General features: G+C 45.0%; 1 protein-coding gene across 4 annotated transcripts in view; it reads left to right on the top strand.

Annotated features, from left to right (window-relative positions):
- The first annotated feature begins 3,002 nt into the window (after positions 1-3,002).
- Positions 3,003-12,788, top strand: part of LOC117357318 (NACHT, LRR and PYD domains-containing protein 3-like) — a 191,077-nt gene continuing 181,291 nt past the window's right edge. For 3 of the 4 annotated variants that reach the window (XM_033937704.1, XM_033937711.1, XM_033937695.1), the window contains exons 1-2: positions 3,003-3,155; positions 6,016-6,146. In XM_033937704.1, the coding sequence (XP_033793595.1) occupies positions 6,056-6,146 (91 nt within the window). In that variant the 5' untranslated portion in view covers positions 3,003-3,155; positions 6,016-6,055. Of the gene's footprint in view, positions 3,156-6,015; positions 6,147-12,788 lie in introns of those variants that run through there. The other variant, XM_033937721.1, reaches the window with a different exon arrangement.

Raw genomic sequence — 12,788 nt, 5'->3', positions numbered from 1 at the left:
CCTGAGCTGCCAGCCCCTGAGTTCCATTTTGTTCTTCCCCTTCCCGTGGTGTGTTTTCTTCGTCCTCAGCCAGCTTCCTTATTTCTGCATGTCCTTCTAGTTCCTGCTGTTTTTCCTTCTTTTTGCTCTCTATTTTCACTTGTTCCTTGGACCCCTGTAGTTCGTCTTTGAGTCCTTCTTCGTATTTTTCCCGTTTGTCTTTGAGGCATACTTTGCATTTTTCCCGTTCTGTATCTTCCTTTGATACTCCTGTCCGAAGCGTTGACACCAGATCGACTGTCGGCTTTCCCCCTCTCCTCAGTTTAAAGCCTTGTCTATTGCGCTCTTGAAGTTATTCGCCAGCATTCTTGTTCCTGTCATGCTCAGGTGCAGTCCGTCCCTCCTGTAGAGCTTGTTCTTTCCCCAAAAAGTTGACCAGTTCCTAACAAAGTGGAAACCTTCCTCTTCGCACCATCTCCTCAGCCATGCGTTTATCGCTTGCAGCTCGGTCTGCCTCCTCATATCCGCCCTCGGTACTGGCAGGATCTCTGAGAAAGCTATCTTCCGTGTCCTCAGCTTCAATTTCCTTCCCAGGATCTGGAACTGCTCGGTTAGTGCAGTCCTGTTGTAATTTCTTCTGCTGACATCGTTGTTCCAATGTGGATTATCACCGCTGTCTCCTCCGTCTCTGCTCCTTCCAGGATCCTCTCGATTCTGTCGGTAATTTCCTTCGTTCTTGCCCCTGGGAGACATGTCACTAGCCAGTCCTCTCTCCCTCCTGCTATGTGACTGTCCACTTCTCTCAGGATTGAGTCTCCCACTACGACTGCAGATTTCCCCTTCTTCAGCTTCCTTTTCAGTCTCAAGTCTGTATCTTTGGTGTGGTCCTCTACTTCTCCCTCAGGGTTCTCATGGATCTTGGCCTCCTCTGTCTGCTTGGCTCTTCCACAAGGTCCTTCTCCCCCGGCGTCTGGTGGATTCCGTCCTCCATCTGTTGGTTTCTCTCCCAGGACGTCTGGTGGATTCTGTCTTTCATCAGTTGGTTCCTGTCCGTATTGCTGGTGATCCTGTACCTCCACCATCCTGCAGGCCTCCTCGATGAATCTCTCAAGCTCCCTAACTTGCTCCGCAATGTGGCTCTCTCTGGTGGGGTCCTCAATTGCCCAGCACGGTTCTTCTGAAGCGCAGAGTCCCTCCAGCTCCTGGACCTTGACCTGCAGTCTCTCGACCTCCTTCTTCAGGCTTTCCAGTTCCTGACACCGACCGCATATGTATGCCCGCCTCCCGGAGGGGAGGTAGTCGTACATATGGCACTCCGTGCAGAATACTGGGAAGCTCCGCTGGGTGCCTGCTGCCTCCATTTTTTTTTCTCCTTTCTTTAGTCTCTCGGTGTGTGTGATGTGTGGAAGTGGTGCCCGGCGTGCAGCTAGGTTCTAGGTGAATCCGCTGGGTGGCCTGATCTCCTGGCTCATTCTTAAGGCTCCTCCGCAAAGGCGCTCTCACAAAGGCGCTCTCGCTAAGTCGAGCGCCTTTGCCGCTCGCCTTCGCTGTGCGCTGTTGGCTCACCTCCTTTTATGGAGGGGCTCGGGCGCCTACTGCTGACGCGGTGGGGAGACAGGGTTACTCTCGCCGCTGCCCAGATGCAAAAATCAGCCTCCTGCGCTCTCCTCCCACTCTCCCTGCACTCCTCATGCTCCTCAGTGCTCTCTCTCATGACTCCTTCCTCTCCCTCATCTCTCTCCCGCAGTTTACCTCTGTTGGCTTGCCTCCTTTTATGGAGGGGCTCGGGCGCCTACTGCTGACGCGGTGGGGGGGCGGAGTTACTCTCACCGCTGCCCCGATGCAAAAATCAGCCTCCTGCGCGCTCCTCCCGCTCTCCCTGCACTCCTCGTGCTCCTCAGTGCTCTCTCTCGTGTCTCCTTCCTCTCCCTCGCCTCTCTTTCGCAGGTGAGTCTCTTTCATTTGAAAGGGACCTATGGAATGAGAGGCGATAGGATCAGGAATAATCTAAGGAAATACTTTTTTACAGAAAAGGTGGTAGGTGCGTGGAATAGGCTCACAGTAGAGGTAGTGGAGACAAAAACTGTCTGAATTCAAGAAAGCATAGGACAGGCACATGGGATATCATAGGGAGAGGAGATAGTGGATGCTGTGGATGGGCCATTTGGCCTTTATCTGCCATCTTGTTTCTTTGTTTCTATGATACTGGGCTAGATGGACCATTGATTTGACCCAATAAGGCTATTCTTATGTAGTGAAATAATTTTTTTGAATTGGTGAATGGAAAAAGTTTCTTAATTAATGAAAGTGCAGCAGAACGATAATCCAGGCATCAGACATCCCATTCATCATGTGCCAACTTTTATCCATGTTTTCATTTCTTATACAAATTTATATACATTCTAGCTCTGTGATTTCAGAGCTCCAATATCACTGCTACTGTATTGATTACCCAAAACTGGCACTGCCCCACCTATACTGGTCTCCCAGACCCTAAGACCCTGGCACTAGAATATCTGTAGAGAACACACAGACACCAAGGACCTTGCAATGCTGTCCTTGTGACCACTCTGTCCCCAGGGCCCAGTAAATTCCTGGGCTCTGCACTGCTACAACTGTAGTAAGCCCTTAGTCCTGAGACCATGGCAACATGTTACCTGTGACAAGCATGCAGTCTATGGGGATTTGGGATTGCTCCAGCTGTGGTGACCACCCGGATCTTGGGACCCTGGCAGTGCCTCAGCTGTCACAAATTCCTGGGTTCTGAGGTTTTATGTCTTCAGCTGTCTGAGAAGCTGGTTTTGAAGGTTTTGTTTTTGGGTTTATTTGTTTTTTGAGGGAAGGTTTAAAATATATTGAGCTGATTCGTTACTGTGACTAATTTGGAACAGTGTATAAAGAGCAAATACACTGGCAAAGCATAGCTGAGTTCAGAGAAGTCACATGATGCCTCCTGAGACTCTCTTCATTTTCAGCTTTAAACAGGAACTGAAGGAGTAGCAACGCCTGCCAGAATTCAGAAACCTCCCTCTTGTATTTCGTAGAAACTGAATTCCCCCTGCATGCTGGGCCAAGGGGGGCTGCTTTTCTCTTTCAGCTGGGGCTCTAGTTAGTAGCCAGCGGAGAAGGATGAGGCAAAATACTTCCATCCTGTTCATCTGAAGGATAGCAGGCTGGTAAGTGAGTTAGTTTTATTTTTTACTCTTCAATTTCAAAGAAGTCAGAGAGTGTGACATAATGGTTAGAGCTACAGCCTCAGCATCCTAAGGTTGTGTGGGTTCAAACCCTGTGCTGTTCCTTGTGACCCTAGGCAAGTCACTTAATCCCCCCATTGCCCCAGGCACATAAGATAGATTGTGAGCCCACCAGGATAAAGAGGGTAAATGCTTGAGTACTTGATTTGTAACCCGTTCTGAGCTTCTTTGGGAGAATAGGCTAAAAATCAAATAAATCTTGAGTTCAATTTCTAATTTCTTCTTTTCTGCAGTTTCCTGGTCTCATATGCTGCAGCAGAGTGCAAGCATCCTGCCTGCAGCCCATTTCCATTCCTCCTCACACCCTGCCTTATTCTGCACATGTCAGAGAGATCAAGCTCTTTAAGTGGAGCTGCTCTACCTGGACAGAGTGATGGAGACGAGCTCCTTTCTTGCATCAGAGATTGCATTGCAGTCCCTGACATCCAGTTCAGAAGTTAGTCAGAGGCCTCCAGGGCAGACATCCAAGTTGGAGACTCTTTCTTTTGCCCCAAGGAGAGAAGCCGCCACTGCTTCTGCTTCCTCCATCCCAGAGTAGACCAAGTGGGAGAGGAGGCTCAGACAGCTTTCAAAGTCTTTGTAATCAGTTTACAAGTGATTTATAGTCTCTTTCTGATCCTTTTTTATTTTTTAATACTTTATTTCATATTTCTTTCATACAGAGATAACAAAATACAAGAAAATTATCACCTGATAATAAACAAGAAAAAGGAAATTAAAACTTTGCACTGATACAGTCCACATTATTGGAGCCACTTGATACCCTAAACAAAAGTAATTTTTTCAAAACAAATCAGATTCTCTATCGGAAACAGGCATATTTGACCATTTTATTACTTGTCACTAGTTATCCTCAACCAAAAAATTATTTATGAAACTTTCTGTAAGGGTTTATCTTTAAGGAAATCTTCTAACTGAGTAGGATCCATAAATTCCGATTGATCACTTTCATGGAAATTTAAGGAAAAGGGTCTCTTTTAGATCTTATCACATATCACAAGAAAGTTAAAGCCTATTTCATCACAGTTTCATTCTTTATATGTCTTAATTTTAATCTATATTTTAATTGTGGATTTTTTTTTTTTTTTTTTTTTGGTAACTGTCAGCCTAACTTGGTTGCCCTAACCAATGTCAGCAAAGGAATCCAGAGAGAAAATGGTGAATGTGATATGGAGGAGAGAGTGAAAGAGAAAAGGGAGTAGGAAAGAAGAAAAAGTATGGAAGAACAAAAGGAGAGACAGAGAGAGAGATGGGATGGCTTTGGTGTATTGAATGGACAAGACGTGTTAGATGATTTTTTAATTTTTGATGTACTTAAAATCATCTGCATATAGTTTGTAATTTGGATCTAAATAGGAGAGGAATTTAAAGAGTGTGGCTGATAGAGCCAATCCCCATGGTACTCATGACTCATGCATGGCCCAAGTAGAAACATCTAACCTTATCTAATTTGAAACTGCCATGTATTAAAGTTTCAAGTTTTAAGTTTATTATGCAATTTGATTAATCGCCTATTCTACATTCTAGGCGATATACAAACAATAATGAATAAATAAAAACTTGGGGTAATTATTACATAGACAAATAATATTATATAATTACAAAAACTTACAATCATGAGACACTAGGAAAACTATATTTAATGGGTTACATTCTGTATCAAATTCTATATTTCAGGATTACAACAATAGGGAGGGAATAAAAGCTCAAATAAGAAAATAAAAAGTTAAGAAGGAGTGTAAAGTTATTTATTAACTAAAAACGTCATTGAAAAGGAAACTTTTAAGCTTAGTCTTGAAATTAGCTAAGTTCTTTTCTTCTCTTATATAGATAGGGAGATTATTCCAAGATTGTGGGGCGGTCACTGAGAAAATAGTAAGCCGTCTAGTGTTAATAACTTTCAATGAGGGAATAGCCAATAGATGTTGATCCTGAGATCTCAGTGTTCTTATAGTTATATAAGGAATTAACACTCTGAAAATGAAAGCTGGGGTTTGAGACATTATTGATTTGAACGTAAGCAAACATATTTTATATAAAATACGATGTACAACGGGAAGCCAGTGGGATTCTTTAAGTAAAGGAGTGACATGGTCGAATTTCTTTGCTTTATGAATTATTTTTATGGAAGCGTTCTGTATGATTTGAAGGCGTCTGATTTCTTTTTGGGATATGCCCATGAACAAAGCATTACAATAATCTAGTTTAGAAATGATTAGGGAATGTATTAAGATATTTAAAGATTTTGCGCATAAGAATTTTGCAACAGAACGAATTTGGCGTAATCTAAAAAAAGTAGATTTAACCAATAAAGGACTTTTCAGTTATTCCTAAACTGGCTAAATAAATGCATTGACAAATAATGAGAGAAGGTGAAACATGTAGAGTTGGGGAGGAAGAATATACAGAAGGAGAGAGACTAGGTCTATGAAGGCATTGTCAAATGAGAAATTAAGACGTGAGCGGGGGGAAATAGGAGCAGAGTTTAGATTTGGGAAGAAGAGTGAACATAAGAGTTGCCGCTGCTGGGTCAGACCAGTGGTCCATCATGCCCAGCAGTCTGCTCACGCGGCGGCCCTCTGGTCAAAGACCAGCACCCTACTGAGACTAGCCCTACCAGCGTACGCCCTTATTTAGCAGGAACTTGTCTAACTTTGCCTTGAATCCCTGGAGGGTGTTTTCCTCTATGACAGACTCTGGAAGAGAGAGAATGGGTGAGTGTGGGAGAGAAGTCGAAGGACAAGCTCTGCTCTTAAACTGTGTTTTGTGTGTTATGTTTCAGGTTGTGAAGCTGCAGAAAGCTGGACAGTAGGACCTGTGAAATGGAGTCAGGCACAAGGCACAGGGGACCTCTCCCTCAAGGGCCCCCTCTGCGAGACACCTGTAGCTCAGGTGCACTGAGTCCAGCCAGTGGTAGGTTAATGTTATTTATTTATTTAATTTGTTTTCTATCCCCAAAGAGCTCAGAATGGGTTACAGATTAAACATACATAATACAGTTAACAGGTTACAATTTGACATACCGTATTTTTCGCTCCATAAGAAGCACCAGACCATAAGACGCACCCTAGATTTAGAGTAGGAAAACAAGAAAAAAAACATTCTGAACCAAATTGTGCCCCCAGCCTCCCTCACTCCCTGCCAGGCTCTGCAACCTTTCCCCCCTCCCTATTAGGCTCTGTATCCTGTCCCACCGCCCTGCCCTGTACCCTCTTCCCATCTGCTCCTTGCACATTCTTGCAGTTGCACTAATCCTCTCTTTCATCCCATCTTCAACCTGTAATTTCAACTCCATCACCCCACTGCCTTCCTGAATCCCTCCATCACCATCATTTCCTTGTGCTACCCTATTCCTTGTTACGTCCTCTACACAACAGACGCATCCTATCTCCTTACTATACCATCTTTGCCCCATCACTGAACTGAGCTAGCCCCATTTTAGTGCCCCCACCTTTCATCTTCGTGTTGAGCCCGCCCCCTCAAGCATTTGATTCTTAAATTAGATAATCTTTTCTTTTTTTTCCCTTTTCTTCCCCTATCCATACCTTTCCTGATGTTGTTCATCCCTAAAATGTTTTTTTTTTTTTTTTAAACAAATGTAATTTTATCCTAGTAATCCTTATGTACTTTTTATTGTCTATGGATATTACATTACATTACATTACATTAGGGATTTCTATTCCGCCATTACCTTGCGGTTCAAGGCGGATTACAAAAGGTTAATTTAAAAAGACAGAATTACAATGATTAGCTAGAGAGGTAAGTTGTAGATCTTAAGAGCATTTAGAGGTCGTGTTGTTATTGCTGTTTCAGGAATTTCTTGAAAAGTGTGGTTTTTATTTCTTTTCTGAACGTCCTATAGTCTGGGGTGGTCATCAGAAGGTTGGAGATCTGGTTGTCCAGTCTTGCGGCTTGAGTGGCTAGGAGGCCGTCGTGTAGTTTTGTTCTTTTTACTTCCTTGATTGGGGGGGGTATGAATGGGGAGTGCGTTTTTCTGTGTCTGGTACTGGGTGCTTGGATGAGGCGATTGTTCAGGTATGATGGGCTGTCTCCGTGTAGGGTTTTAAATAATATGCAGTAGAATTTGAATTGGATTCTTTCTTGGATTGGGAGCCAGTGTGAGTTGATGAAGGCTTCAGTGATGTGGTCATGTTTTTTCAATGAGTAGATGAGTCTCAAAGCTGTATTTTGGATTGTTTGGAGTTGTCTTATCGTAGTTGCAGGACATGGAAGGAAGAGTATGTTACAGTAGTCCAATGTTTTTATGTCTATTGTTTAAATAATTTATTTCCCCAAATTTTAATTTTTGTAATACGCATTGAAAATATTTGATATTGCGTGTAAATCAAAATCTTAATAAACTTGAAACATGAGCAGGCACACACAGCCGACTTATCACACAATGCGCTCCATGCCGCATGCTCATCTGGCTCTGTTTCCATCAGCCGCGCTCTTCCAGAAAGGGTAGTACAATAAAACAAGCCCTTTAATTTCCCCAGTAGAAGCGGTGTATGGGCCGGCAAGAGCGCATTGTTTGCCCGCCCCGCTTTCTGAATGGTTGCAGTCAGTTCTCGCAAGTCCTGGCTGGCCTGGAACTTCCTCTCTGACGTCAGAATTGATGTAAGGGAGAGGAATGCTGGTCGGCCCGATGCTTCTGCAATGGGAAGCAGGGAGAGTTTGGGGTGGCAGTGGCTTGGCTTGGGGGAGGGCAGGGAGAAAGAAAGAAAGGGGGCAGGCAGGGAGACAGAAAAAGGGGGGCAGGGAGACAGAAAGAAAGAAGGGAAACAGAAAGAAAGAAAGGGGAGACAGAAAGATAGAATGGAAACAGAAAGAAAGAAAGGGAGGACAGGGAGACAGAAAGAAAGAAAGGGAGCATGGAAAGAGAAAGAAATGGAGGCAGGGAGACAGAAAGAAAGAAGGGGGACAGGAAGAAAGAAAGAAAGGAGAGGAGGCAGGGAGAGAGAAAGAAAAAGTTGGGGGAGGGAATGAGGTCTGGAAGAGAGGAAGCATACAGAAAGCTGAAAGAAGGGAAAAAATATTGGATGCACAGTCAGAAGAAGAAAGTGCAACCAGAGACTCATGAAATCACCAGACAACAAAGGTTGGAAAAATGATTTTATTTTCAATTTAGTGATCAAAATGTGTCTGTTTTGAGAATTTATACCTGCTGTCTATATTTTGCACTATGGCCCCCTTTTACTAAACCACAATAGCGTTTTTTAGCATAAGGAGCCTATGAGCGTTGAGAGCAGTGCGGGGCATTCAGCGCAGCTCCCTGCGGTTTAGTAAAAAGGGAGGGGGTATATTTGTCTATTTTTGTATAGTTGTTACTAAGGTGACATTGCATAGAGTCATCTGCATTGACCTCTTTGAAAAAACCCTGGAATATAAATGATAATTAACATTTTCTCTGCGTACAGTGTGTTTTTTTTGGGGGGAGGGGGGGTTATTTTATTGTTGGTAGATCATTTTGACTTGGTCATTTTAAAAGTAGCTCGCAAGCCCAAAAAGTGTGAGCACTCCTGGTATAGGGGTTATGGTGAGATGTGTACCTGGCTCACTTAATGTGAAGTTCACAGCAGTGCTTCCTGGGGTGCCCCACTGCTCTGCTGGCATGTTTGTGTGGCCAGTCCATTAAAACTTCTGGCCCCTCCTACATGCAAATAGCTTGTTTTGGACATTCTTAATTTGGACCTTTTTTCGATAATGGGATAAAAAAGACATCTAGCTGGACAAAATGTCTAGCTGGGCTATTTTCATTTAAAAAAAGGATAGGTATCTTGTGGGTACGAAAATCTAAATTTCCCATCCCCGCACCCCCAATTTTTGGACATTTTTCTCAAATGTCCAAAATCGGATTTAGACATCCTGTCGAAAAGGCCCCTCCACATCAAGTGGACAAGATTGAAATTAATGCATTTTGTCACCACTTATGCTTTGGCCGAGCGGTTTTAGGTAGCCAGGTAGCAACATACGTTCAACTACTGGCGCGAGCCCCCTTTAAAGTAGGGGAAACCTTTCCACTGGGATACCTGGATTTGCTCACTAGCAGAACTTCTGTGCGGGTTCCTAAGGAAAACCAACAGTCAGGAGGGTTAAACATAAGAACATAAGCAGTGCCTCCGCCGGGTCAGACCATAGGTCCATCCTGCCCGGCAGTCCGCTCCCGCGGCGGCCCAAACAGGTCACGACCTGTCTGAATCACCAGAAGGGGCTCCCTTGCCACCTTGGTTTCTCATTGAAGTCCTATCTTCCCATCGAAGTCCTAACCCTCTGGTCTTGCGCATGCACGACCTGGTTGGGTTTCTATACTTATTAGCTTTCTATACTTGTGTTACATCCCAGCTCCTCCCTCAGTATCCCACGATCCCTTTATCCCTCAGGAATTCGTCCAATCCCTGTTTGAATCCCTGTACCGTACTCTGCCTGATCACTTCCTCCGGTAGCGCATTCCAAGTGTCCACGACCCTTTGGGTGAAAAAAAACTTCCTTGCATTTGTTTTGAACCTATCTCCCTTCAGTTTCTCCGAATGCCCCCTCGTACTTGTTGTCCCCTTCAGTCTGAAGAATCTGTCCCTATCCACCCTCTCTATGCCCCTCATGATCTTGAAGGTCTCTATCATATCTCCCCTGAGCCTCCTTTTTTCCAGAGAAGAGCCCCAGCCTATCCAACCTCTCGGCGTATGGGCAGTGTTCCAGCCCTTTTACCAGTTTCGTTGCTCTCCTTTGGACGCTCTCAAGTACCGCCATGTCCTTCTTGAGGTGTGGCGACCAATACTGAACGCAGTATTCCAGATGTGGATGCACCATCGCTCGATACAATGGCATGATGACTTCCCGCGTCCTGGTTGTTATGCCCCTCTTTATGATGCCCAGCATCCTGTTGGCTTTTTTCGAGGCTGCTGCACACTGTGCAGATGGCTTCAGTGATGCATCCACCAGCACACCCAAGTCTCTCTCAAGTCTGCTGTCTCCCAACAATGCCCCTCCCCAATTTGTAGTTGAACAACGGGTTCTTTTTCCCTATATGCATGACCTTGCATTTTTCCACGTTAAAGCGCATTTGCCATTTGTTTGCCCAGTCTTCCAGCTTGTCCAGGTCCCTTTGCAGGTCCTCACACTCCTCCCTGGACCTAACTCTACCGCACAGTTTGGTATCGTCTGCAAATTTTATAACCTCGCACTTTGCCTCCTTTCCCAGGTCATTGATAAATATATTGAAGAGTAACGGCCCCAGCACCGATCCCTGTGGCACACCGCTCGTGACTCCCCGCCAGTCAGAATATTGGCCCTTCACTCCGACCCTCTGCAGTCTACCCGACAACCAGTGCTTGATCCATCTGTGCACATCCCCTCCCACCCCGTGGTTCCACAGCTTCCTAAGCAGCCTTTCATGTGGCACCTTGTCGAAAGCCTTTTGAAAATCGAGGTAAATGATGTCTATGGGTTCCCCATTGTCCACCCAACTGCTTATTCCCTCAAAGAAGTACAGAAGGTTCGTTAGGCACGACCTTCCCTTACAGAATCCATGCTGGCTTGTTCTCAGTAGGCCATTCCTCTCGATGTGCTCGCAAATGCCGTCCTTGATCATAGCTTCCACCATCTTCCCTATAATTGAAGTCAGGCTCATCGGCCTGTAGTTCCCGGGGTCACCCCTCGATCCCTTCTTGAAGATAGGTGTGACATTCGCCAATTTCCAGTCCTCTGGTACCTCACCAGTTTTCAAGGATAGGTTGCAAACATGCTGGATTGTGCCCGCTATTTCTTGTCTTAGTTCCTTCAGAACCCTTAGGTGAATCCTGTCCGGGCCCGGTGATTTACCGCATTTTAACCTGTCTATCTGTTTGAGGACATCCTCCTTACTTACCTCTATGTGCTCCAATTTTTCGGCCTGTTCCCTACTCATGAGCTCCTCAAGATGAAATACTGAGCTTGCTCACAGCCTTGCTCACAGCACTCCCATGCCCACCAAGTACTTCTGGTGACATGAATTTACATTCACAGGAATACAAAAGAACTTTCTCAAAGCACAAAATATAAACTTCTTTGCTCTGGACTTTAGCACAGCATACAACATAATCCCAACCGTCCTCTTCACCAGAGTTAGATATTGGCTTAAGTCATTTGCTATTAGAGCAACAGTTCTGACAGTTTATTCTTGTTCAGTGCAAACTGGCTAACTGGACTTAGGCAGTCAGGCCAACCTGAGTTTTCACAGTGCCACGGAGGAATCTTCAATTCAGCGTTCTCCCTCAAGACTGCTCAAGCAGGCAGCCTTAATTACTTTACATTGAACTGCAGCTGTGAACAGGCACGGAGGTTTGGTAACCTGACACCACAGTTAAGAACATAACATAAGAACATAAGCAATGCCTCTGCTGGATCAGACCTGAGGTCCATCGTGGCCAGCAGTCCACTCACGCGGCAGCCCAACAGGTCCAGGACCTGTGCAGTAATCCTCTATCTATACCCTTCTATCCCCTTTTCCAGCAGGAAATTGTCCAATCCTTTCTTGAACCCCAGTACCGTACTCTGCCCTATTACGCTCTCTGGAAGCGCATTCCAGGTGTCCACCATACGTTGGGTAAAGAACTTCCTAGCATTTATTTTGAATCTGTCCCCTTTCAACTTTTCTGAATGCCCTCTTGTTCTTTTATTATTCGAAAGTTTGAAGAATCTGTCCCTCTGCATTTTCTCTATGCCCTTCATGATCTTGTAAGTCTCTATCATAGCCCCTCTAAGTCTCTTCTTCTCCAGGGAAAAGAGACCCAGTTTCTCCAGTCTCTCAGTGTATGAAAGGTTTTCCATCCCCTTTATCAGATGCGTCGCTCTCCTCTGAACCCTCTCGAGTAACGCCATGTCCTTCTTAAGGTACGGTGACCAATATTGGACGCAGTACTCCAGATGCGGACGCACCATCGCCCGATACAACGGCAGGATAACTTATTTCGTTCTGGTTGTAATACCCTTCTTGATTATGCCTAGCATTCTGTTTGCCTTCTTAGCGGCCGCTGCGCACTGTGCCGTCGGCTTCATTGTCATGTCCACCATTACCCCCAAGTCCCTTTCTTGGGTACTCTCATTTAATAACATCCCTCCCATCGTATAGTTGTACCTCGGATTTCTGTTTCCCACATGTAATACTTTACATTTCTCAACGTTGAACTTCTTCTGCCATCTCGTTGCCCATTCCCCTAGTTTGTTCAAGTCCCTTTGCAATTCTTCGCAGTCCTCTTTAGTCCGAGCTCCACTAAATAGTTTGGTGTCGTCTGCAAATTTTATTATTTCGCACTTCGTCCCTGTTTCTAGATCATTTATGAATATATTAAATAGCAGCGGCCCAAGCACCGAGCCCTGCGGGACCCCACTCGTGACCCTCCTCCAGTCCGAGTAGTAGCCCTTCACTCCTACCCTCTGTTTCCTACCCGCCAACCAGTTTCTGATCCATCTATGTACGTCTCCTTCCACCCCATGGTTCTTCAGTTTCTGGAGTAGGCATTCATGGGGCACCTTATCAAAGCTTTTTGGGAAATCTAGATATATGATGTCTATGGG

This window comes from Geotrypetes seraphini, chromosome 1, assembly GCF_902459505.1.
Source record: "Geotrypetes seraphini chromosome 1, aGeoSer1.1, whole genome shotgun sequence".
Taxonomy (NCBI): Eukaryota; Metazoa; Chordata; class Amphibia; order Gymnophiona; family Dermophiidae; genus Geotrypetes; species Geotrypetes seraphini.
This window is presented reverse-complemented; position numbering and strand designations above follow the sequence as displayed.